Source organism: Lacerta agilis, chromosome 9 (genome assembly GCF_009819535.1).
Source record: "Lacerta agilis isolate rLacAgi1 chromosome 9, rLacAgi1.pri, whole genome shotgun sequence".
NCBI lineage: Eukaryota > Metazoa > Chordata > Lepidosauria > Squamata > Lacertidae > Lacerta > Lacerta agilis.
In genome coordinates, this window is record NC_046320.1 from 60,420,436 (window position 1) to 60,446,631 (window position 26,196).

At 44.0% G+C, this 26,196-nt stretch overlaps 1 protein-coding gene across 5 annotated transcripts in view; it reads right to left on the reverse strand.

The window, feature by feature from the left end:
- Positions 1 to 26,196, reverse strand: part of ARHGAP24 (Rho GTPase activating protein 24) — a 314,093-nt gene that overhangs the window by 14,662 nt on the left and 273,235 nt on the right. For all 5 annotated transcript variants that reach the window (XM_033160681.1, XM_033160676.1, XM_033160679.1 and 2 more), the window contains one exon: positions 12,771 to 12,978. In XM_033160681.1, coding sequence (XP_033016572.1) covers positions 12,771 to 12,978 — 208 coding nt within the window. The remainder of the gene's footprint in view (positions 1 to 12,770; positions 12,979 to 26,196) is intronic.

Sequence of the window (26,196 nt, forward strand, 5' to 3'; positions counted from 1 at the left end):
GGCAGTGATGGCCCCAATGAGCTTCATGGCTAAGAGGGGACTGATCCCTGATCTGCTAGTCAACGCTGAGTTTTTCTATGAATCACATGGCAAATGGAAGCAACTCCCAGCTTGCTAATCTTTCCACCAGGCTGTCACTGGTATTACTGTTTTGTAAACTAGGATTGCTTTCTTCTCTGTTTTCAGAAGTATCCGTTGTTTCGTTTCTTTCTGACAGAAGTTACCCCTTATCCCAGGTCAGCTGGTCATGGAAACAGGTGCTTTTAAAACCCCATTGCAGCCCAACCGGACCCCAGCGTAAGAAAACAAACCAGTGTGCAATCCTGCTGTGGCAGGTAAAGAAATGCTTCTGCGAAAGAGATGATCCTGCTCAAAAACCTTCAGGATGTCTGTATCACAATTTTGTTTGCCTGTCAAAGGCAGCCATATCTAAATCCCTCCCTGTAACTATGGCAAGCAGCAAGCCTGCTATTTGGAGTGATTAGCACAGAATTTAATTAGAGAGTACATACCCTGAGGATTTTCTAAATTCCTGGCCCCTCTGTATTAACTCTTCCCCACTTTCCATTCTCTTCTCCCCTTTGAATAAGGTATGCTGGCATAGCCATGTACAGACAAGAGCGAGACAGAGATGAGTTAATTGTTCATTTGATTGTCCTGCAGAATACCCACCACTACTGGTCTCTAAGCTGCCCCTAGGAATATAATACAAAGGCTTTAAATACTGCAAACAGTCACAAATCCTTTCCTTTGCAATTAGGCAGCTCAGATCCAGAGATCTTTTCATTCCAGCCCCTCGTTGCCACCGACTTCCTTTCTAGCAGTTGCTGCGTCAACAACATTTTTTGCTTTGTGGCATTGCAGACCTTGTGGAAACGGCTGTCAGGCTGATTACACAGCCCGGGGTTGTCCCTCCCTCCACTCCATAAACAAGAAACATATAAGCACAGCAGGCCACCATGAACACATGTGTAACATTTACGGTCGCAGCCAAACACGTGTGAAGACCGAAATGTGTCCGTGGTACCATTGTCACCGCTTCAAGAAAGCAAAGGCGCTGACCTCAGGTGGGAATTGAAGATGCAATAAAGCAAGGTAGTTCAAAAAGGAAGTGAATCTAAAGCTGGTTCATGTGTGTGGGATCTTCCACATGACTTGTCCAGGAGGTTTGCAATACTGTGGTGATGATGTCTCAGGAACTGGCATGGAACACATGCAGGCTCTGTGTTGTATGAATCTGGAATTCCTTCTGGATCTTGTATCTGGGACTGCCCTGATTTCTATGCTGGTGGAGGTACTGTTCAATGCTCCTTTTGTCTCTCTTTCTGCCCCCATCACTTCCTTCCTTCCTTGCTATGCAGTGGGCTGCCCAGAGGAAGGACAGCTTGTTCTTGTCCAAGGCCTGACCCAATCACTTGCAGGGGGTCTTCTTCTGAAACACTCACCTGCAGTGGAAGTGCTGTAGCCAACTAGGACTGCCGTATTTCAAACAGTGAAAATCTGGACAGAAAAGTTGCTGAGCTGCCATACATCCAGATTTCATCAATTTCTGCCAGGACGCTGCTAGAGACAGCAGTATTCTGGATGTGTCCAGGAAATTCTGGACATACAGCAACCATACTAATGGCCAATACAGACCCATTAATTTCAGTGGGGGGTACTTTGATTGAGAATTAGTTGGATGCACCTGTTAGTATACCTGTTGTGGTAAATCGTTCACTCAAAATGGGAAATCTAGTATCCTGGTTCACCATGCTTTTTGGAAAGGGAAACACATTTTATAATAAACCCAACAATGGCTTAGGATCTTAGGGTCTTAGTAGACCACAAGTTTAATGTGAGACAACAGTGAGATGCAGCAGCAAAAAAAAAAAAAAAAAAAAAAAAAGCTAATGGAATTCTCGGCTGCATCCGCAGAAGTATAGTGGTCAGATCAAGGGAAGTAATAGCACTATAGTACCATTCTATTCTGTCTTGGTCAGACCAAACCTGGAGTACTGTGTCCAGTTCTGGGTACCACAATTTAAGAAGAAGATTGACAAGACGGAATATGTGTACAGGAGTGTAACCAAGGTGATCAAGGGTCTGGAAGCCAAGCGTTATGAGGAACAATTGAGGGAGTTGGGTATATTTAGCTTGGAAAAGACTTGAGAGGTGATAGGCTATCCACTTTCAAATATCTGAAGGACTGTCACATGGAAGATGGAGCAATCTTGTTTGCTGCTGCTCCAGACCTGAACCAATGGACAGGGGCATAGCAAGGGGGGCGGGGGCCCCCGGCAGCACCCTGCTGGGGGTGACACTTCAGGCAGTGGCCCCGCCCCCTGGGCCCCCTCGCTGGCCGCCCCTGCGGCTCCACCCCGGCAGTGCCGAAAATAGTCCCCCCCTTCCAGCGGCGGAGCTCGGCATGGAGGCAAGGGGCGGGCCAGCCAAGGGGCTAGAAACGCCCCTGCCAATGGATCCAAATGACGAGAAATGAGATTGCAACTAGATATTAGGGGAAACGTTCTAGTGGCAAGAGCTGTGCATCAGTGGAACGGGCTACCTCAGAAAGTGGTGGATTCTTCTTCCAGGTTTTTAAACAGAGGCTGGATTACCACCTGTCAGGGATTCTTTAGTTGTGATTCCTGCATTTCAGGGGTTTGGACTGGATGACCCTTGGGGTGCCTTCCAACTTAGGATCTTTGGTAATTATATACAATGATGGCTGCACTAAAATTGTTCCAGTGACTGCTCTATGTGGCTTACTCTGCACAGATTAGGCCAAAGAACACCAGAGTTATATCAAAGGATGGCTATCTCAGGATGAACTCCTGTATGTGCCAGTAGGGGAAGGGCCTACATGAGACAAACAAATATTCTCTTCAGGGTTGAAGAATGGTGCAGAAATATATGAAATGAAATGAAAGCACCTAACTATTTTGTGCCCCACCAATGGGCCGCAAGAGTTCAGCTAGAAATTATGGCTCTGCAATGACTTGTATCTTTGAAGTCAATGTTATCTGCGCAACATCAAAGGGTTTGGAATCTACCCCTTGAACAGTATTGATGAGCAAAATATGGCTTGCTGTTTCCCACAAAGGGAAATGATCTTTTTGCTGTTGAAGGAGCAACTTCCCCACTGACCCGTGTGCATGGCTCGGAGTGCGGCGCTCAGCGAGGAGCAGTGACAAATGAATACCTCCAGCTGAGGGCTATATAAAACCATTGCATTTCAATGTGATGGAAGCGTGATTCTGCCCCAGCCCTCTGGTGACCATGTGTTCTGCTTGTCTTGTGTTTTATTAATCTCTGCCAAAATTACAGTCTCCCCAGTTCCCAGGTGTGTTTGATATGCATTCCCTATATCTGTCATCATCGCCCATTGGTCTCCGAGGTTATTTCCAGACAACCAGGGGGGAAATAGTTTTTCTAAATAAAAAAATATTTTTTGTAAGAAATAGCGGTATGCTTGAACTAGCCCAGATCTGGTGCGAGGAGCACAATATATCCTTATTTAAGTCCTGGGCCAGTTACCAACTCTCAGCTCAATCAAAAGACCTGTCATATACCTCAGCCTGAAAATTTTTGTGGAAGCCTGGGATATAATGTGCTGACTAAATTGTGGATGGTAGTTATTTTTTATGCACAGCATATGGCCTCTTCTGACTTTTGCAGTCTTCCTGCCTGTTGACCCCTTTGCTTGGCCTGCTTCTACAAATACACTGACATCACAGTGAGACTTTTCAGACAGCGATGTCACACTGCTGCCCCCAGCTCCCATTGGTGTAGTTGCTCTGATGTCATAGGGTGCCAGTGCCGGATTTACATATAAGCTAAACAAGCTATAGTTTAGGGTAAGGTTACCAGATTTTTTTTTCAATGAATCCGGGGACACTTTTCAACTTCAATGGATTTTGTATGGAGACTGATTTGTAAATCCGGGGACTGTCCCTGGGAAACGGGGACGTTGGTGGTAACCTTAGCTTAGGGCCCTACTGTCTTGGAGGCCCCCCAAAAAATTAAAGGAAAAAAACCTGGATGTACATTTCCAAAATATAAGATAAAAACAAATAAAATAAAACCTACATACAGCAACAGTGTTTTGTGTTGTGCAGGCTCCTATGATGTAAGTAACGGGCCCCACCTGCTAGCCTGCTCCCTAAAATATCACTGGTTTGCTCATTTCTATATATAGGGTGCCTACATTCTGCATAGACTGGTTGCATGGCAACATGTGCAAATGGTTTTAGATACCAGTTAGGACCATAGATTACCATATAGCGTATACTCAACACAAAAACAGCGGCAATTTGTTGTTGACGAAGGACAGCTGGACATATAAAGGGCCCCATTACCTTCAGTAGCTTAGGGCTTTATCAAACCTAAATCCAGCCCTGTAGGGGGCCTAAACCTATGCAACTGAGTGATAAATGGGGTTTTAACAAATTAATTCCAAAGTCCACGGCCAACTCTTAAAAATCTAAATCACATAACTATTTCCCAGACAGCATGAATAACATTAACAGCAGTCAGTTCCCTTTAGACAACAATACGTAAGATCAGGCTCGATGCTATTTATTTGAAACACAATATCATTATACCATCTTAGTTTTGCATATACTACCTCAGCTGACCCACTTTTAAATTCCTCTGATACCTAGACTTTGTTTACCTATGGAAATTGCCCAGGAAAATGTTCCCACATAAATATTAATACCCATCTCTGTGACATTTCAAATATTTTCCTCGTCTAACAGATCTTTGTAATCATACACCAATGGCAACGTGAACAAATGATGAGAAAGATAATTTACTTTTTTTTTAAAAAAAGTGTGTGTTGCGGGGGGTGGGGGTAAGAAATCCAATTCAATTTCTTCCATTAAAATTTTCCTTTAAAAGATTTCCATTTAATTTCTTGTTTGTCTATATAATTGAAGGCTTGTTTGCATAAGCAGAGTTCAAAAAAGGTGGCTTGTTCCTAAAATACAGTCAGAGTCAAATGTATAATTTCAAGTCTGTCCAAACAAAATTGCAATGGAGTTAAACGACTAAAAGCAACCAACTCCTGCCTTTGGAGTGTAATGAAATATTGGGGTAATTTGGGTTGAACGGCTGTCAAAAATATGGATGTTATTCATTATGTTCTCAAGGGTATGTCCTTGGGGAAATACAATGCGGTATAGTGGTTATAGAATTGCCTTGAACATGTGTGGAGAGGCACATGTTCAAATCTCCACTCAGCCACAAAGTCAACTGTATGACCTTGGGCAACTCACTGCTGCCTCTCAGCTTGAACAACCTTAAAGGGATGTTGTGAATTTAAAAGGGTAGGGCATGTACACTGCCCTGAGCTCCTTGGAAGAAGGCAAGATAATAACTTTAAAAAATCAGCTAGAATAAAAGGGACTCAGTCTTTTGTCCTTGGGGTTGTGGGTACAAGTATGTTCCCCCATAGATCTGGCCTGTAAGTAATCATACATTCATTGCACATTGTCATTCCATTGTAACAGACTATCTAGGGTTCAGAAAATACCCAGTTCACACCTTGACAAGGCCACTCAAGGTTGCACAAGTCTATATCATCTGCAAGATGGGGATGTAATAATACCAACCTACCTTACAGAGCTGTTTTAAGGAATAATGAGATTGTATATGAAGTGTTCAGAATATCCCCAGACGCTATGTAAATAATTAAATAGCATTACTATAATCATATCCCAATCAATGGTGACTGTTATCATCTATCAAGTCAGCTTGGAATAGTCATGTACAACCTTTGAGATCTCCATTGAGCAGAGTGTTGGAAGTACAACAGCGGGGATCATTTGGTGTGTGACCACTGGCGTAGGAAGGGCGGGGCGTAGGGGGCGGGGCACCCCGGGCAGCGTGATCCCGATAGGGTTCCAGAATGCACACCAGCCCTGCCCCCGCCTGCTTCCCACCCCCGGTGCCAGAGCATGAAGCTCTACCACTGTGTGTGACTTAAGGGGTTAATTCTGCTATTGGTCTCAATGACAGGAGACTCTGATTGAGCCTCATCAGTCAGAAGTTAGTTGTCCGCGAAGAAGATGGGTAAGATCTGACCATTGGAGGAGTTGGGAGGAATAATAGTTCTGAATGAGTTTCCACCCTGCAGAGGCCTAACTTAAGAAAGAGTTTATTTTCTCCATATATCATATGCTGTTTTTCTTAAGTATACCTCAGTTAAATTATTATTTTCTCTGTGTTCCCCCTCACTCCTCTCTAGGATAGACATTCCCAGTTCCTTCAGCCTTTCTTCATAGAACTTGCTTTTCATGCTCCTGGCCATTTTGTTTCTCTGAACTCTTTTCAAAGCTATGCTTCTTAAAGCAAGGCGTAGCATTCTGGAGACAACACTCCAAATGAAGCCAGATTAGTGCAGAATAAAGTGGAGCGATTACTTCTTGCAACTTGTCATACCACCACTTCCTTATTGATGGCTGGGTGTCCCTTCTGTGAAAAAAGAGATGATGATACTTCCTCACACGAAAATTGAGAAGCTTTATTTATTAATGCCTGCACATTGCTTCGAGACTCTGTGATGGATAGCGCTGCTAAACAGGTGCCAGGCACTGTGTAATTAACTCTAAGGGGGAAACCATTAACCAAGCTGAGAATGAGAGTATCTTAAGCAGGCAGCTTGCCCTGCATGTCGGCCTTTCTCTGTTGTGCCTGATTTAGCATGCACAGGGCACAATTCACCCTCTGCTGGAAAGATGCTTGCTAGGAAGAACAATAGAAAGGTGGCTGGGACAGGACCTTGGACAGCAGGCAGCTATTGTCCAAGGTCCTTTCAATGTTGCTTGGTGAGAAGTTAAGAGCTGCGCTGGAAATTCTGGAATTCTCCTTTCTTCTGTGACCATTCATTGGGTGATGAAACGAAACCCTCCTGAAATATTGTGGAGGGGGATAAAGAAAGGTCTCTAACATTTCCTGCTGCTTAAAGGTAAAGGTAAAGGTACCCCTGACCGTTAGGTCCAGTCGCGGACGACTCTGGGGTTGCGGCGCTCATCTCGCTCTATAGGTTGAGGGAGCCGGTGTTTGTCTGCAGACAGCTTCCGGTTCATGTGGCCAGCATGACTAAGCGAACCAAAGCAGTGCACGGAAACGCCGTTTACCTTCCCGCCAGAGCGGCACCTATTTATCTACTTGCACTTTGACGTGCTTTCGGACTGCTAGGTGGGCAGGAGCTGGGACAGAGCAATGGGAGCTCATTCCGTCGTGGGGATTCGAACTGCCGACTTTCCGATCGGCAAGCCCTAGGCTCAGCGGTTTAGATCACAGCGCCACCTGTGTCCCTTTTCTGCTGCTTACCTTCCTTAAAATTACAACAAGGCCAAAGGTTTTCTCAACATAAAAATAAAAAAGACAAGGAAGCAGCCTACATCACTCAGAGCAGGGCAAGAGACTCTCCTCAGTATCCTGCCAAGCACCTTTCCTAGAATGCCTTAGGAGCAACACTACATTGTGTGGCTTCCAGGAAGAAGCACAACACTCCCTCCATAGCTCCCTGCTGGCTGCATTTCCTGGCAGGGGTGGTAAACAACAACCATCTCCTGAAAATTTCTTCCCCCACAAAAACAGCAGAAAACCACCCCCTTTTTTCCAGGGAGAATATTGGGGGGGGGGACTGGATATTGATCCAGTGTTACTAAGTTAGTAGCTTGAAAACAGCATGGCCAGTTGGTCACGCTAGGCCAGGGGCCATCAAACATTTTCAGTAGGGGGCTAGTCCACCTTGTGGGGGGCTGGACTATATTTTGGAAAAAAGAAGAACGAATTCCTATGCCCCACAAATAACCCAGAGATGCATTTTAAATAAAAGGACACATTCTACTCATGTAAAAACACACTGATTCTCAGGATGTAGAAGGCAATTGGGCCTGATCCAGTTCCCGGGCCTTAGTTTGCCTACCCATGTGCTAGGCTAAGGCCTTGGAGCAATGGGTTCCCTAAGCACTATTGTCCCTAAAATGTTTTCAAGCACCATCTTCTTCTGTTAATCTAGGGCCGGGGAGCCTTTTTCAGACCAAGACATTCTGTCATAGGCAACCTTCCAGGATTCCACATGCTAGTGGTGGTGGTGGTTGGGAGGGCGGTCAGACCCCAAAGTGGGCAGGGCTAGAGATGGAACCCTACCGGGATCGCGCTGCCCGGGGCACCCTGCCCCCTATGCCCCGCCCTTCCTACGCCAGTGCTCAGTCTTCTTACTTCAGTACTCTGCATGTTTTTGTGCATGCAAATCAAAGAAGCATTGTTGGCGTCTGCTTGCCTTCCCAGAAGTAACATTCGTTCCCTCTAAAGTCTCACCAAAAGCCAAGTTTACATATTGCCTCTCGGCTGGCCTCTTGTACCTTGTATTGAAGTTCTATTATACATGGATTACAAATGCTTTCTCACAGGCACACCGCAGCATTACAAGATCATTTCTTTCAGTTCAAATAAGGGTTCCAATCCCTGCTCAGCTATGAAGATCAGCTGAGTGCCCCTGAGTGAGACACCATCTTTTAGCCTAACCTACCTCATGGGGTTGCTGCAAGGATAAAAAGAGGATGGGGGGAAACCCGATACACCACCCTGAGGTCCTTTTTGGATGGATGGGTGGGTGGATGATAGATAGATAGATAGATAGATAGATAGATAGATAGATAGATAGATAGATCAGTGTTTTTCAACCACTGTTCCGCGGCACACTAGTGTGCCGCGAGATGTTGCCTGGTGTGCCGTGGGAAAAATTGAAAAATTCAAGAGAATTACTTTATATACAGTCAATATAGGCACAGAGTTATTTTTTTTTAACATTTTCTAATGGTGGTGTGCCTCATGATTTTTTTCATGAAACAAGTGTGCCTTTGCCCAAAAAAGGTTGAAAAACACTGAGATAGATAGATAGATAGATAGATAGAGATTAACATTGTATTTGAGCTGTGTTTGAAGTGGCTGAAATAACCGAACCAAAAATTTACTAGTTTCAATTTGTGAGTAGAAATTATAAATTTCAGGAGGAAACACATTTTCATTTCAATGGAGATGTACAAATATTCAGCTTTTCCAGTCCTGGTTATCACTGTTTTCTCTGGCTGTGTTTCTTCCTCCAATCAGGAATTACAAAGTGACTGTCTCAACATATGTAGCCAATCAGATTAGGATATCACTGACAGCAAGTGAAGGCAACTGAGAGTGAGGGCCATGTTTGAATAAGCAAACATTTTCCATGGAGTACTGAAAAATGACAGAGAAGGGGAAGATTTTTTTTTGGGGGGGGGGCACCACTGATAGTATTCATGAAAGTTGTGACAAGTGTCACTTAGCTCTATTTGTATGCATTTCATCTGCTATAGCTTTCACTGAACATTTCACGTATTTATGTAACTTGGTGGGGAAAACAGTCTTGGGAGAAATAGAAAGGGAGATAATGTATATGGGGAGTTAAGTTCCTTCAACAACAGTGGTGCTGAGTGCTACAAAACAAGGAACAGAATCATTTTTTAAATGTAAGTTTCCGAAAGTCTATAGGGAGGCTCAGCCCATCAGATAAGTAACATGCCGTTGCTATTTGCCTGAGAAATGTCCCACTGAGCAAATGTGCAGAAAAACGAATGTACGCCACAGTAAAACACTGCTATCATGGCATGCAGACACAGCCTGAATTTAAATTTTTGCACATCATTATGTAGTCTACTCACATTGACTTTCAATTGCAGAAAGCACAGGAAACGGCCTTATACCCAAACACTGACCCATCCCAGCAAAATATTGTCTATGTCAGGAATGGGGAACCTGCGACTCTTTGAATCTTATTGGATTACAACTCACACCCTGCCTGACATGACTTGGGCTGAGTGGAGTTCAAAACAAATATCCAGTGGGCTGCATGTTCACCACCTGTGGTCTGTACTACCCGGCAGTGGATCTCCAGGGATCTAGACAGGGGTCTGTTCCAGCTCTCCATGGAGATGGCAAGTGTTATGTATTGAAGTTCTCACCCTAGGCCACTAGGGGTGTGTGTATATAGTTCATTCTGCTGCAGTTTTCACTCAGGTCCGCATATGCAAAAGAAGGATTGTAAAGTGACGTTCAGGGATTGGTTAACTGCGGAAAGTTGTTACTGTTGCTTTGTAGCTGAGTTCTATATAAGCAGGTTGCTGAGCCCTTCAGCTCAGTTCTGTTCCAGCCTGAGAATAAACAAGAGCTGTTTGGAAATCACTGTGTCGTCTGCTGTGTCCACCCACGACTTAACAGCAAGGATTGAGCCTGTGGCCCCCACAGCCCAAAGCACAGGCTCTGCTGCTGAGCTACAGCCTTCCCCCATTGTTTTCTAGGGACTGGAGGAAGATGCAGGGCCGTGAAACCCCATTAGTACTCGCAATGAGAAGCACTGTTTTAATTTTGATCTTCCCATGCTGTGCATTATTTGGACACTCGGGTTAGCTCCGTCCCAATTAAACATGTCGCGCCTTCAAGGCAGTGAGTGAGAAATAGGCTGGAAACCCAAGTCCCTCAAAGGCCATTTTGCAGGCTACGGCTATTCTGCAGGGGCCCATCTTGCCGAACTGCCTTCACTAAGCGGCAGGAAACGCAGTTGCTGAGGCCAGCAGAAATGCGCTTTAAGCTACACAAACACAGGAGTTCAGTAGCACCATCCCTCACAGCACGGCCTCTCCTCAGTAAATTGCAGAGGCAAAATGTGCTTGCTGGCAAAAAAGGCAGCTGAGCTTGAAGGGCAGGGTCTTATATCAGCGGACCTCTCTCTCTCTCTCTCTCTCTCTCTCACACCCACACACCCACACACACACACACACACACACACACCCCTCCCTGTGGAATGAATAAACACACTGCAAATGACTTAGAACACAAACAAGAATCCCTGAGAAGGTAAGGTAGCCAGAAAAAAAAAGAGTTAACACTTGTTTTATGTTCAGCTGCAAGACCTCCCCACAATGTGTAAAAAAAATAATTGGCGTTCGGCTGGTGGATTATGACAAGGGTTCAGCAAATTCGTCAATTCCCGTTTCTCATTTTTCTCATGTTAAATTTAGTTCTCCACATTTCCACATCCATTTGCGATTGCCTTTTTTTTTAAGATCCTCATGAAAATTCATCAACACATTAGCACAAATTTAGTGTGAGTCTCTCCTAATATACTCCCCAACAGAATCAATTTTTGCAAGCAATTGCCCTGATATAATGCATTTTTGCATGTTATTTCCACTAAATATATGCAGCTGTATGTACGCTTTACCCCAATACAGTATATGCATTTTCACACACATTACTTGGTCTGAGAACTGAATTGCAAACTTTGGAGAAGTGTAAATTCTGAAAGATGACTGCATTTTTGGCAATGTTGGGTTTAAACGGGAAGCTTGGGAAGACTTGCAAAGCCACGATAAGAGACCACCTGTCAATCATACGATGTCCTATTTGGCCTGTAATGCCAATCCTGATCTGGACCCCAGAACCATAAACGTTCCCTACCTCTGGCATACTGGTTCAGGAAGCAATGATAATGTGAACCATCCCTAGAGAGAGGTAGAAAAAAATTCTGTCTATCTACTTTGCCCCAATAAACCTCCATCACCCACCTGCTTTAGTCAACTTTTTACAGGTGAAACTCGAAAAGTTAGAATATCGTGGAAAAGTCCATTTATGTAAGCAATTGTTTTCATTAGCTACTGGAGTTTAATATATGAGATAGACTCATGACATGCAAAGCAAGATATGTCAAGCCTTTGCCTGTTATAATTGTGATGATTATGGCATACAGCTGATGAGAACCCCAAATTAACAATTTCAACTTTGGGGTTTTCATCAGCTGTGCGCCATAATCATCACAATTATAACAAATAAAGGCTTGACATATCTCGCTTTGCATGTCATGAGTCTATCTCATATATTAGTTTCACCTTTTAAGTTGAATTACTAAAAGAAATGAACCTTTCCACGATATTCTAATTTTTCGAGTTTCACCTGTATAAAGTAAAGAGCCCAAGATGTATCGTGCTGCAAGGCATGCCATGCTCAGACTGCACTTGGAACCCTTGGAGTGGAAATGTTGACTGCCTCTGAGTTAGTCTACCTAATAAATTATCCTAGGATGAAAATGAAGGTTAGATAAAAGAGCTGCTTCAGATTCTTCACGAGATGGATCTTTGTACTTATTAACAGAAGCTCAAAATCATATAATCATGGGAAAGCATTGCTGTGTGCCACATGTTGCATCTGAATTATGGAAGATTCATTTATTCATTTTATTTTACTTTATTAAATTTATATCCCACCCTCCCCCTCCCCCAATAAGTCCAGGGCAGAAAACGCTTCATGGTGAAGGGGGGGATTTGAACTCAGAACTTCCCAATCAATTGCTTGACTTACTAAACACTCTTGGCTCTAATCTCAGCAGTCAGCTTTCAACATGAGAAACTCTCATAGGCAGCACAAAACACCCAGTTCACAAAACAGGCAAAACACTGCCACCACCCGTAAACAAATAATAAAGCAGAAAGCTTTAAAAAAATTTTTTAGAAGGAACAGGGGGCTGTGATTGAAACCCAGGGCATCCAGAAATACTGTAATAGCTCAGCTGATAAAGCATGAGACTCTTAACCTCAGGTTCATGGGTTTGAGCCCCATGCTGGGCAAAATATTCCTGACTTGCAGGGCATTGGAATGAATGACCCTCATGGTCCCTTGCAAGTCTGCAGTTCTATGTTGGGGACCCCAATGTTAACATAACCATGAAAGATGTTTGTTCGCCACCTTACCTGTCAAACAATGGCTTTTCTCCGCAATCAAAAGCATCCTGTAATTCTTTGACGAGGTTAGCCTGGCCAGGCAGTCGGAAAAGCCCCTCCTCCTTCAGCCCCCGCAGCCGGATAAAATCCACACACTGTTCCACCAACATGGGCGCCAGGTGATTTCCATATCTTTTCTCGTAACGGACGGTGTCTTCCAGCTTCTGCCCAAAAATGCCTGTGAACGACAACGATAGGAGCTATAGGGGTGTTCAAGGAAAGAGACCGCCCAGTAAAAACATTCAGACATTTGTGATGGTTCTTGTAGACCGAGAATGGATTCTTCCTTACTTTTTTGGCTATGTGGTTGTTTAAGTAACAGGAGAGTGAGCAGCTAACATTTACAGAACCATTTACAGATCATAGGCACTGAGTCAAAAACCTGATTGAGTATTCAAATCTCCCCCATTTTCTGTGGATGAGACCTTTAGACTTGCCTCTTAGCATTCTATCATGGGATTTCTATGCAGTGGTTTTTTCCTCCAAGGAATGTAATTGCATCATTGGCCATAATGAATCAATCAGTAATTCCAGCTCCAATATGGGACATAGGACAGCAACCGTTTCTCAGCCCCAAAGATGGAATTTCAAGGGCCGAGTTGAATTCTCTTGAGTTTTTATTTTGGCATCGAGACTTGATTGGAACTTGTTGTTTGTGGGGGGAGGGGCATTTCCCCACCCAAGGGGTTTTCCAAACATTTTAGGGTGCAGTTTCCGTCCCCCCCCCTTCAGAAGTTTGCAGTCCATGAACAAGCCCTAAAGAACTTTGCTTGAGCAAAGTTTTCAAGAGTAGTGTTTGAACAATTAAAACTAAAACGTAAGAGTTTCTCAGTCTTGGCAAAAAAGGAAATTGAACATGAGTGGTTTTGTCCCTTTCCTAGAGCATTCCCTAGCAATTTCTTTGCAAGTATTGAGCTTCTAGGAAGTTTCTTTTTGCCTAGAGCATCTGAAACACGAAAACATGGCATGTACCTCAGCCATGGCCTGATCAACTATCATAAACACAACTCATATTCATTTGTGCACATTTTTTGCTAATTCCTTTGGGAAGATTGCCCTCCTTTCCCTCCAGCGTATTTATAATAGCAACCGATTTTGTATTGCATTGTAGCTACTTTTTCTTCCTTTTATCTCTTTGGCAAAGGCTCAAGGACAAATCAGCTCTTGTTTCGAAAGGCACACCTGCTTCATTATTTACCCTCTTTCTTCTAATCTTAGTCACTATGACAACACAAGTCAAGAGGACCTATTCACACAGAACTACGTTCTGCGGTTAAATGCAGTACCGCACGGTCACTCTCTGCTGTGACCTCCTCAGAACATCATTCCATCCAGGAACACAAAGAGTGTAGTTCCTTGTCATTCGGAACCATTGTTTTCACATATGTTCTGTGCATATTTGCAGTGAAATAATAAGAGAGCCTAATGGCAAAAGCTGCTATACAGACTGCTTTAAAAGGTGATGGGTTCTCCTTTGCTGGAGATGCTTCTGCAGAGATTCGAGTGGATATATTCTCAGGGATGATGCAATGGCAAGGTTGCTACATTGACCTGCAAGGTCCCTTCTACTTCTGTGGGTCTATGAGATGTAGTGTTCTCCTTGTTGCATTTCAAGTTGCTTTTGAATTCATTGAAAACACAAGCAAGCAACATCAGTGGTAGAACAGCAGCTTTGGATGCAGGAAGTCTCAGGTTCAATCCCTGGCATTCCCAGGTGGGGCTTTCTTCCTGAAACTCTGGAGCTAGATGGACCAGCATAAGTCAGCTTCCAATGCTCCTGTGCTCCAATTTGTGATGCAGCGAGGTAGGCCTACCATACACGATTTTCGCAACTGCAGCCTTGGGCTTTAAATAGGAGCAGATCACAATGGGAGCATCTAACCATTGTGGGTTTCTGGACCATGGCCTTTTACATAATTGAATTTGTACATTTGATTCAGTTTCAGCCCTCCTTTCTGTTGGAAAGGCAACTCCTGATGGAATAGCTCTCAAAGAAAACCTTTTGCAATCAGCATGAGACAAGATCCTTGCGAGATTTAGCTGTCTAAAATGAGCCTATGTATGACAAATCCCCCCATATAACCTAACCTGCCAACGGGGGGGGGGGGAATGGTTCCTGAATACATATTTTGGAATTATCAAAGACAGGCTCCTTCCTGAAATCCAAATGCTTCATAAAATGAGGACTTTTAAGTATGCCAATTTTCTGTTTGTGTTTAAGAAATTGCCAGGTGAACGGTGAAATTATCCAGCAGAAATTGAGTACCGTACCTTATTTTCTGGCAATTCTATCCCTTTAAATCTATCAACAAGAACTAAGGTCACTTAGAAGATCAAAGTGGTAGAGCCACATGGTTAACAAAGGAAACACTGAACAGTTATTTATTAACTGGATCATTTCCCACCATAGAGGTTATACAAATACATCCAAGGTGGGTTTTTTGGGTTCTTTTTTTGCACATATGTATTTCTACTGAAGTTCAAATCTAATCCTGATTGAGCTATCAGCAAAGCTTATGGGAAATTATATACATTCAACCCTTCTGTCTGGCTAAAGATTTGCACCAGCTGTAATTAAATTTTCATTTGTAATCCACAGGACAAATTCCTAAAGAACTTATTTCATTTGGTAATAACAGCCAATTATTTTAAGAGCTATGGGGTTATAAGGAGGAAAGCAAATCCTACCAGCCAACAATTTTTGTACATTCAAGGCACATGTTCATGATCAAAATGTAGAATCATTATTTCCCTACTTCCAGCCCAAGACATTTTGCAGCCTTAGGCAAAGGACAAGATAGTGCCCTGTGCTGTTCCACATGCAAAAGCCAAACAAACTAAGGGCAGACAGGCAGAGTGGCACATAGAGCTCAGTCCTTCAACACCTCACTGCAATTTCCTCCCCCAAACATTAGTTACCTGAGGCAGCCCCGTCTCTCAGCTCAACGGTAGGGCCGGCCCAGTTCATATACCTGGAATCCAAGGGGCTAATAATGCAGAGGCATAGGAAGATCAGGTGGTACCTGGTGCGGAAAATTTATTGTCAACCCTCCCATTGATTCCCTCCCTGCAAAAATGGTTTTCATATTTTCTTACAAAGGAATAATAACAAGTAACAATAATAAAAAAACTTTTATTTATATCCCGCCCTCCCCGGCCGAAGTTGGGCTCAGGGTGGCTAACATCAGATACATAACATTGGTATAAAATCAAACAATAATTAAATTACCTCCTAAAAACATCTCAAAATCAAATTAAATTAGATGGCTTTCCACAGGGTTAGGGTTGGGAACTGAACTGAAATTTCAGCCTTCACGACATAGGAAAACAGCTATTTTGGAGGAGGAGGGTCAAGATATTAACTGATATGCATGAAATTTCATATATAGCTATATAATCCCTAGTATAGTAAGATAAGACCTTTGGAGCAGGCATTTTTTTTAAAGAAAAGTTTTTTTTTATGAACCACCCTAGTAGGGCAGTAATTGTTCCTTGATAATTTGTCACCCCCCTCCATTATGGAACATGGGGCACCGTGCCCCCTACACCCCCCTTGCTACGCCCCTGAATAATGTGTATTAAAATAGTGAATTCTTACCAATCTTTAAATGTATGCTTACTATGAATAAAGAAATCTATCCCATGCTAGCTGTTATTCCCAAATTATTAACCTAGCACACTTTTTAAAAAACTATGCTTTGGGGGACCTCCCTCTCCTCCTCCACATTTAATCCTCACAACAACCCTGTGAGGTAGGGTAGGCTGAGAGGCAGTGACTTGCCCAAGGTGAGCTTCATGGCCAAGTGGGATCTGACCTTAATTCTCCCAGATCCAAGTCCAGCACTCCAGCCACTTGTAATCCATTCATCCCAAGAGAAGGGAGCCCCAGGACTTGGAAACCATCATGGTTCTGGTAGAGTCCAGTGTACTTTCACTAGCCCTTGAATACCCAGATCCCCTCCTATAAACCGCAGCACATCTGCAGGAACAGTAGCCTTGAACATAATTGGAAGTGAGAGTTGACTCAGTGTGAATGGTATCTATGGCATCAGAGAAGGAGAGGCAAGATCTTAATGCTCTTGTGCCATGACATGTCCTTCCCCGTGTGCAATTCAGTTCAAGGGCACAAAGGAGGTGTGTGGCTTGTCATAGACAAGCCTTACCTGATGGTGCGGAACTCTCATTCCCCTGTGATGCCTTGTTGCTCCTCTGCTCCGTCGCAGTGAATGATGTGATCTTGTTAAAATGCCCTGCCTCTCTTTCACAAGTAACTCAGAACATTCTTTCCACAAACCATGGAACACACTTGCTACTGCCCTATAGATGGGTATCTGAAAAACACCCAGTCACAGGCATGTGATTACACCAATCTCATCTGCAGTATCTGAGGCGTGAAATACTAACACAGCCCACCCAATTGCTGACCCATCAAGGGGGGAGATAATTGTTTTGTTTGCGTGGTACATTTTTTGTGCTGTTTTTCTACTGTAAACCACCCTGTGATCCACAAGAACAACAACAACAACAACCTTTATTTGCATAGCCTACAGGCCATTGCATCAAAAAGACACATATTACAGATACTGATAAAAAAAACCTATATAAACCAATAAAATGAGCTGAATCAGAATCCGGCACAATTAAAACAAGAATAAATGAGATCTTAATTATGAGGGGGTGCTGTTATCGTTCAGCTGGCAGCCCTCGATTTCATGGCCCTCTCAACAAATCTGGCTGCCTTCTCCGTTGTCTGGGTATTCTGGTCTGCCAGGAGGATCCACAGATGAAGGGCAGTATATAAATTAAACAAACAGTGCCCATCAACTTGGCATTGCGGCCAGCTGGGTGCTTGAAATCTCTTGTTTTTGCAGTTACTGGCATGCTCCCCTCCCACACCATTAGGGCCCCTCATGAGCTGCTGCTCTGACACGCATGGGATGAAGTCAGGTGGGCGGGTCCCATGTGGCACAAACCGACCTAATGAAAACCAAAATGCCTTTATAAAAATAGTGTTGTGAGGGTTTTTTTGGGGGGGGGGGTTGGCTGCATGCCTGAGTCCCTTTTAATTCCCTTCCAGTTCCCGGATCCAACAAGGATTCAATTCCTGGATCCAACAAGGATCTGATTGTTGGAATAGCCAGAAAAGCTTCTTGGCAATGGTAGGAATCATTAAGGTAACAAAGAAGTGGCTCTGTGACAGAAAGCCCCCTCAACTGTCTGGTAGTTAGAAAGTCCAAAGGCAGAGCTGGGGAATGTGAGCAAGAAGCTAGAGGCAAGAAGCAGGCTGGGCGGCTGAGGTGCAAGAGCCATGCCTGATTTCCGATTGAATCCGAGGTTGTGGCTATGGGAGAGGCAAGACCTTCTCAGGTGTTAATGCTGTGAGCCCCTCCATCACAGGCTCAGGTTGTATATATGTGCAAATAAACCAGATATACTAAAGACACCACGGTCTCTGCTGTCCCTCATTCCGAGGAAACCAAACCCTGGGTAAGTGCCTGGAACTCTGGGAACCTTGCATCACTCGGAGATCGGGGTGGTGTGTAACAATATTTATAGTTTGTCATGATAAATCCCAGGTTTAGTTTCTGCTTGCACCGCTGGCAATAAATCCCAGGTGCACATCTTCTCTCCACTTGCCACGTTGTGTATGGTGGTCATTTGATAATCACAGTGCAGTGTGGAAAACTATGGAATTGGCACTGGTTGCCAATGTGACGGGGACGCATTCCCTTTTGCCCACTGCGAACACACCTGTGCCCTTTTGAGCACAGCCTCCCGAGATGGCTAAAAAGTGTGTTGGAAATAGAGTTGGAAATTGTTTTAGATTTAAGCTGTTTTTAGATTTAAATTGCTTTAGTTTTAAGATTCATTAGTATTATAAAATATGTGATAAATTTAAATTCGGAAGTTACGTGAAATATTCTTAAGGGACGCAAATAAGGGGAAATAGGAGGAAGTCCATAAAAGATGAGAAGAAAGTGGAGATTTTTAGTATGATGGTTCGTTTTCTGTTTGTTGTTATTCTTGATTGATGTTTTGTATTGTAGTGTTATTTTGACCTTTTTTCTTTACTATTTTTTGCTGTGTTTGTATTAGTTTTTTTTTTTAAAGAAAATACAATAAATATTATTTGGAAAAAAGTGTGTTGGAAGTTTGGGTGCAACTCAGCTTCCAGAAGAGTGGTTGGCATCGGGTTAAGACAAACGGAGTGAGGGACCTCCAGATTCACAGACTATCCCTCTTGGCCGACCCTTCTATCTCTTTAGCATTAGGCTTAAAATGTCTTCGGTTGCATCCTGCTCACAACTTCCTCCTCACACTTTTCTTTTCAACCTCAAGATGAGATGTCACCTTGGATCTGTCCTCTGAGAACAAAGGAGCAAGCATGGCTACCTTTGTCTTCTCTAGACTAGTTAGTTAGGTTAGAACTGGAAGCCTTTTCTACCAAAGTTATGTCCTTTCTATAACAAACTACTCTGTCCTTATTCTACAAGCATCTCTGTGTAGCATTACAACAGGTAAAGTCTATTGTCTAGTCAAATTCACAGGCTGTATGCTACACACTCTGCATACTAAAAAGCTCAGATGGGCAACTGGGCTCTATTTCAATAAAGACAACTTGCTTTTTTGAGGTGTGTGTGTGGGGAGGCAGGAAGCATGTTAACGAAATACACTCGCTCCTCCCCTCACTTTGGCTTAGCTCTACAAAATTCTGTGATGTTGCAAAGGGAAATACGATTCCTTGTCACCAACTAAGACAGCTGCAAACTCAGGAGATTGGATGCATTGCTTACACAAGCAAGATGAAATATTGTGGGTTATAAAGCAGAGAATTGACCCACACACCCACCCACACCGCCCAATAGCAGACTGCCTCAGTGATTATTTCAAATGACTCTCATCACTAAGGACGAGCGCAAAATTCATCCATTGCAAAGGATGAATGGGTGCCTGCATAGGTCAGTTCGGCTTCGCGCAGAATGAAATTTCTACATCGCGTAAATCTGCCGTGCGGTTCACTGTGCAACTTCATCTGCCATGTGTACATGAGGGAGGAAGCAGCCTTGGGGGAATTTCCTGCTGCAAATGCATGCAATGGAATACACTCAAACAGCACACTCCCTCTAGATGGGAGTTGCTGCTTAACAAAAGTGAGAGAGCTAGTGTGGTGCAGTTGTGCTTTTCTTTCTTGGGGGGCGGGGACGGGACTCAAGGGTACACAGTACTGGCACCCCCTTCCCCCCTAAAAGAAAACCACTGGTTAAAAGTGTGGCACTTACTGTAACAACTTGATGGTGAGTGCCGGCACCATTTTTTTCTAGAACAGCACTGGTTACAACACTGGACTTCTAGAGGGAAGACCTGGAGTCCAAGTGAAGCTCGGCCACAAAGCACACTGGTTCATAGGATCATAGAATCGTAGAGTTGGAAGGGAACCACAAGGATCATCTAGTCCAACCCCCTGCAATGCAGGAATCTTTTGTCCATCGTTGGGTTTGAACCCACAACCCTGAGATTAAGAATCTGATTCATACAAGATCAGTCTCAAACTCTCAGGCTGCTTTATGTCACACGGTTGCCATGGAGAAATAATGGGACAGCTGCTATATAAAGTCCCAGTAGTGGCTGGTGTGGTGGGCCATAACTGTGGAGCTGCCCTCTCATCATACCTGGATGGGGGCTGTGGTGTGGCAGAGTGGCGGCGAGGTCAAAGCTGCATGGATGTGCTGGCAGAAATAACAGAAGGGGTCTGTTGGTGCATGACCTCACCTTCACCCTACTTCAGTCAGATAAGCTGGAGAGAAACCAGTGCTGGGACGACAGCAGCAGCAGCAGCAGCAGCAGCAGCAGCAGCAGCAGCAGCAGCAGCAGAGTTTGGATTTGATATCCCGCTTTATCACTACCCGAAGGAGTCTCAAAGCGGCTAACATTCTCCTTTCCCTTCCTCCCCCACAACAAACACTCTGTGAGGTGAGTGGGGCTGAGAGACTTCAAAGAAGTGTGACTAGCCCAAGGTCACCCAGCAGCTGCATGTGGAGGAGCAGGGAATCAAACCCGGTTCACCAGATTACGAGTCTACCGTTCTTAACCACTACACCACACTGCAGCTTCACACCAGCTGTTTGTGGTTGGTAAATACCCTGTTATTTTCATAGCACTAGAACTTGGGGACCTCCAATGAAGTTGAATGTTGGAAGATTCAGGGCAGATAAAAGAAAGTGCTTCTTCATGCAGCAAACAGTTGAACTATGGAGCTCACTCTCTCAGGAGGCAGTAATGGCCAACAACTCACATGGCTTTAAAAGAAGATTAGACAGATTCATGGAGCAGAGGGCCGCCAATGTCTACCAGCCATGATGGCTATGCTCTCCTTCCATGGTTGGAGGCAGTAATACTTCTGGGCACCAAAGGGGGGCAAGAGGGATTTTGTGCTCAGGTCCCACTTGCGTGTTCCCTGCAGGGATCTGGTTGGACACCGTGAAGCAGACTGCCAGACTGGATAGAAAATTGGCCCGATCCAGCAGGCTCTTCTTATATTCTCATAATAAAGTATTATAACATAGGCTGAAAGGATAGCTCAGTTGGTCCTGATTATGCCAGGGTCAGCTGCATATTCCTGCATTGCAGGGGGTTGGATTACATGATACTCAGGGTCCCTTCCAACTCTACAATTCTATGATTCTATGACTACCTGCTTATGAAAGGGTTTTGGAATTGTTCAGGTAAGAAGGCTGCAGGAACATTACATGCTCTGTGAGTCAACAGAGCAAAACGTCTACGTGAGTTTTTATTGTCTCCTCCTCCCTAGGTGCATGGACATTTTTCTGAAGATATATGACTTCCTGCCCCCTTAACGGCACCACTTTTTAACTTCTCTTTTGCAAAACCAATAGAAGCAAGGGGGAAAGGAAGAAACATTAGGTGTCAGCATTATTTCTTGCAAAGTACAGACTCCTTCCTTGACACCATCTGTTTGGGGGCAGCATAGCAAACCAGCAACAACAAACCACACACACACACCACTCACACAAGGAAGACCATCAGTGTTACTGCATGGGGGTAGGAAATGAGCCCTTAACAGATGCTACAAGCAGTATAATATTTTGCAACAGAGAAGATGCAACAGCCAGCAACATGAGAGGAAGTTAATTGTGGTATTAGCACTATGGATTAGCTATATTGAATTAGACTTTCTAAGCTCCGGGAGAACATTATTTTGCTTCCAGTTTTGCTTTGGCTCAGATAGGGAAGGTCTGTAGCTCTGTTGCAGAGCTTCTGTGTTGCATACTGAAGATCCCAGGTTCAATCCTTGGCATCTCTAGGTATGGTGGGAAAGACTTTTAGCCTGAAAACCTGGACAGCTACTGCCAGTCATTGTAGACAATACTGAATGAGATGGACTAGTATAAAGAAAATACCAATGTTCCTGGACGTTTCTCAATTCAGCATTTTATTTTCAGAGATGCCTTCTTCAATAGTCGCCTGGAAGTCAAAAGAGAGGATTGCCTGTCGAATCTTTGCTGGAAGGGTCTCCCATAGAATGGAACCATCCACACTAAATGCCTTACTTCTAATTGAGCCTATGTCATGGAATTGCTGGAAGCAGAGGGATGGTGGGAGGCACCAGCTAGGGAACCCCCCAGGTAAAGATGGCTCAGAGCCAGGGGACTGGTGGTGGGACAATGATGAGCGGCCAGAGGGAGAAGAGGGAGCAGATTGGGAGGAGGGAGTTGTCGGAAGCTGAAGAGGAAACAGGGTTTAGTGAGCAGGAGGAGTCTATGATAGAGGGCAGTCCAGAATCAGAGGCAGAAAGGAGGCTGGAGAGGAGGGGGGCGGGGCTAAGAGGCAGAGATGAGTCAGACTGGTGAAGAAGCCAGGGTGTCTCCACCACCTGCTGTGACCAGCTCCTCTCCACCTTGGTCTCCCAGAAAATGCACAACCACTTAAATGCAGAGGTGACAAACAAAAGGAAGCACATGGTCACACAATGCACAATTGATCTGCAGAACTAATTTTGGCAACGATGTTGCTATGGCCACTCGCATTAATGGATTTTCAAAAAGATTTGACGGATGCACCGAGGATAGTAAAATATTCATGAAGGCCATATTTTCATGCTGGAGTGCCAGCTTGGCGCCGCAACTGTGGGTGCCATGCAGTGTGCATGGCACTGAAATTTGTGGGTGCCCGTCCCCTTCATGGTGAATTTTGTGGGTGCTCGGGCACCCAGGGCCCCAGGGATCTTGCACCTTTATTTTCATGCCTCTAAGTACCTGAGTCTGGGAAACCATTGTTGGAAGACAATGTTTAGGTACATCATGGAGCCTGTGGTCCTCCACTTGCCCTCCTGTCACTTTCTTATTGCTTATGGTGATCCAGTCAAGGCAGCAGATTGGAGGAAGAAAATACAGGTCCCAAGTATTCCAGGAAAACCATTGGTTCCTCCTGAATTGGTCTGGTATAAATCAAGGGTGGTGTACCTATGGCCATCCAGATGTTGTTGGATAACAACACCCACTATCCCTGACTGTTGGCCATGCTGGCTGAAGCTTGATGGAAGCTGACATCCAAGAACCGAGGGCCAGTTTCCCCTTGCATTACTTACATGGAGCCACTTGTCTAACCCAATGTAGCAATGCATAGTATTCCTATTTGCATTCCACCAAAGGCATCTTTCTTCCTCATTTTGCAGGGGGCAAATTTGGAAAACAGTTTCTTGGGGGACGACTCACACAAGCAATGGCACAACTTATTCGCTTTTATTCTTATGCTTTTGGTTTGTATTACTGCTTTCACAAGAACCAACAGTGCAATTTCCATTTCTGGAGCCTGGCTGCCATTTTGTAAACCCCACAATGCCCTGAGCACAGTGTTATTCTGGGGGTTGGGGGGGGATGGGAGTCCACACAACCCCTCCCCCCATCATTATCAGCATCTTTTTGAGAGCAGAGAAAATTCTCAGAATTTTTCTCTGAAGAAACTCTTCCAACAATCTTTGGCTCAACTGTACTTTAAATAATATTTTATGGCAATCCTACCAGAGACAAAAAAAACCCCACACAAATTACCAATTCCATTTCTTTAAGTCCCTTGCTTATCAGTTCCTAATCCCAGGAAATATGAGAATATAATGATCAGAATGGAGTGTTTGCTTTGCTTTTCATTGTCCTGTGCTATCATCTCTGCCCAGTGCTCCAATGCAGCCCTGTTTGCTTTAGTCCATGCTGTTCGACATTTCTTTGCTGATGAAAGAAACACAACCTCCTTGGAGCTCATGAAACACTTGTGAATGGGTCATTTCAGCACATACATACAAAAAAAGGGGGAGTGGACATCTGAAAAAAGGAGGGATCTTTTTTCCTTCTTGCATAGCCTGCAATCACTCCAGGCCAGGTAATAGGTGAGTGATCGGCCAGTGCAGGCAATCTCACTGGCGACTGTGGCTTGAAGGGGTCTGAAGGTGTATTGGTTGCCCTCTCCTGACCTTCCTCTTATATAGCCACAGACGAGACCCCCAAGGGAAGGTGCCCTCATTCACTCCTGTTGCTTTCAGAACAGAAGGTCACAGTGTTGAACTATGTAGGGGTGAAAACAGCTGACAGCCTCATATATTTTTTTCCTCCTGAGATGCCTGGGATGGTTAAATTAAAAGGCGGGGGTGAGCACAGAACTGACTGTCTGCAGATGAAACAGTTAATATTCTCACCAAGTTCTGAACATTCCACGAATAGTTATGGCTGGAGCATAACAGAAGCCAAGAACACGTCAGATGCAAGGCAAGAGCACATACTGTTCCTCCAATAGATATATTATGAATGGGCCTGGTGCCCTGGCCAGGTAACTCTGTCCTACTGCTGGCAAGAGAGTCCACTGGCACTGCCATCATTTCCCCTCAGCTGGCTGGAGCTAGTGGCACCTATGGCACATGCCGTGAAAGAATTAAAAATTGCATGGTGCTGTGGGTGCCTAGCAACCACTCCACTTCTAGTGAAGAGGTGGTGCTTGCCTAAGGACCACTTCCACCTCTCCTGGGACTAGCACAGTACAAAGGAGGGTGTGGGAAGTTCAGGCAGCAGAAATGGGAGATAGGTCTGAATAGAGGATGGACAGCAATAAGTGAAAAGCTCTCAAACCCGGGTACAAGTAAACACCACTCCTTGTTCAGCTGTGGTTTTAAGATTTCAACTGTACCAACGGTAGAGGAATGGAGAACAAAATTAATGGATTATTCGGAACTAGCGAGACTGACTGCAAGGATAAGAGACCAGAGAGATCAACAGGTTCAAGCTGATTGGAGTAAATTTTTGAAATATTTAGAAGTCTATAATTATGTAAATCACTAACAGGTCTAACAGAATACTTGCAACCTAGCAGAAAAGTATGATTAAAGATGGAGATATTGTAATAGGGGAAATAAAATTTGAGATTTAAGGGAAAGCGGACGAATGATGTAAAATAAGAAAACTAAAGTAGAGGAGGGAAGTCAAAACTCGGCGGAGTTCTTGTAATATTGTAAAAACTGTATGTGACAAATGTGTGTTAAGTTTTGTTTATTTTTGAAAATAAAAATATATCTGCAAAAAAAAAAAAAAGATTTCACCTGTCTACAAAACTTCTAGAATGCTACTTGAAACACTTCCATATGGAGAAGATTCCCATCTTATTCGTTTCACACCTCCCCACAAGTTGAAACATGCAGGCTGCCCTCTGGGGATTTCATTCTTGGGATGGGGGAGAATTTGGATTTGGCTTGCATTTAAGGACAAACTCAGGCAATCTGCACGTCCCCAAACAGTACTGGAACCAAAACACAGCCACCCTTTGAAGTTCGCAGTTCTCTGAATTTTGCAAATCTGTTCTCCAGACAAGAAGTGCAAATACTGGGGTAAAGTGCCGATAAAAAGATTTTAGCGAAAACAAAATACAAAAATGCAGTACTTTCAGGGGAGCTGGAAAGCAAAAATGTGTACATCGGGCAGAATTGCATCTCAACATGTGTATATTAGGAGGAGAAATTCACATTAGTTGCCACTGAATTTTCACGAGGACTTCGTTTTATATATATATATATATATATATATATATATATATATATATATATATATCACAAAGTGATATGGAAATGTGGAGAACAGAATTGCAATGAAGCCTTGAAAAAGGAGAAATGGAGAGAAATGGAAACTGTCAGAATTGCCCTTCTCTACCCCATAGGGATAGCAAGGGATGCTAACAGGATTTCTTGGGCCTGGTGCACGGTATACGGATTGGTTCCGCTGCACCTATTGACAAGGACTGCTGCTTATGCACATATATTAACGTAACCTAGCCCAGTGTTTTTCAACCTTTTTTGGGCAAAGGCACACTTGTTTCATGAAAAAAATCACGAGGCACACCA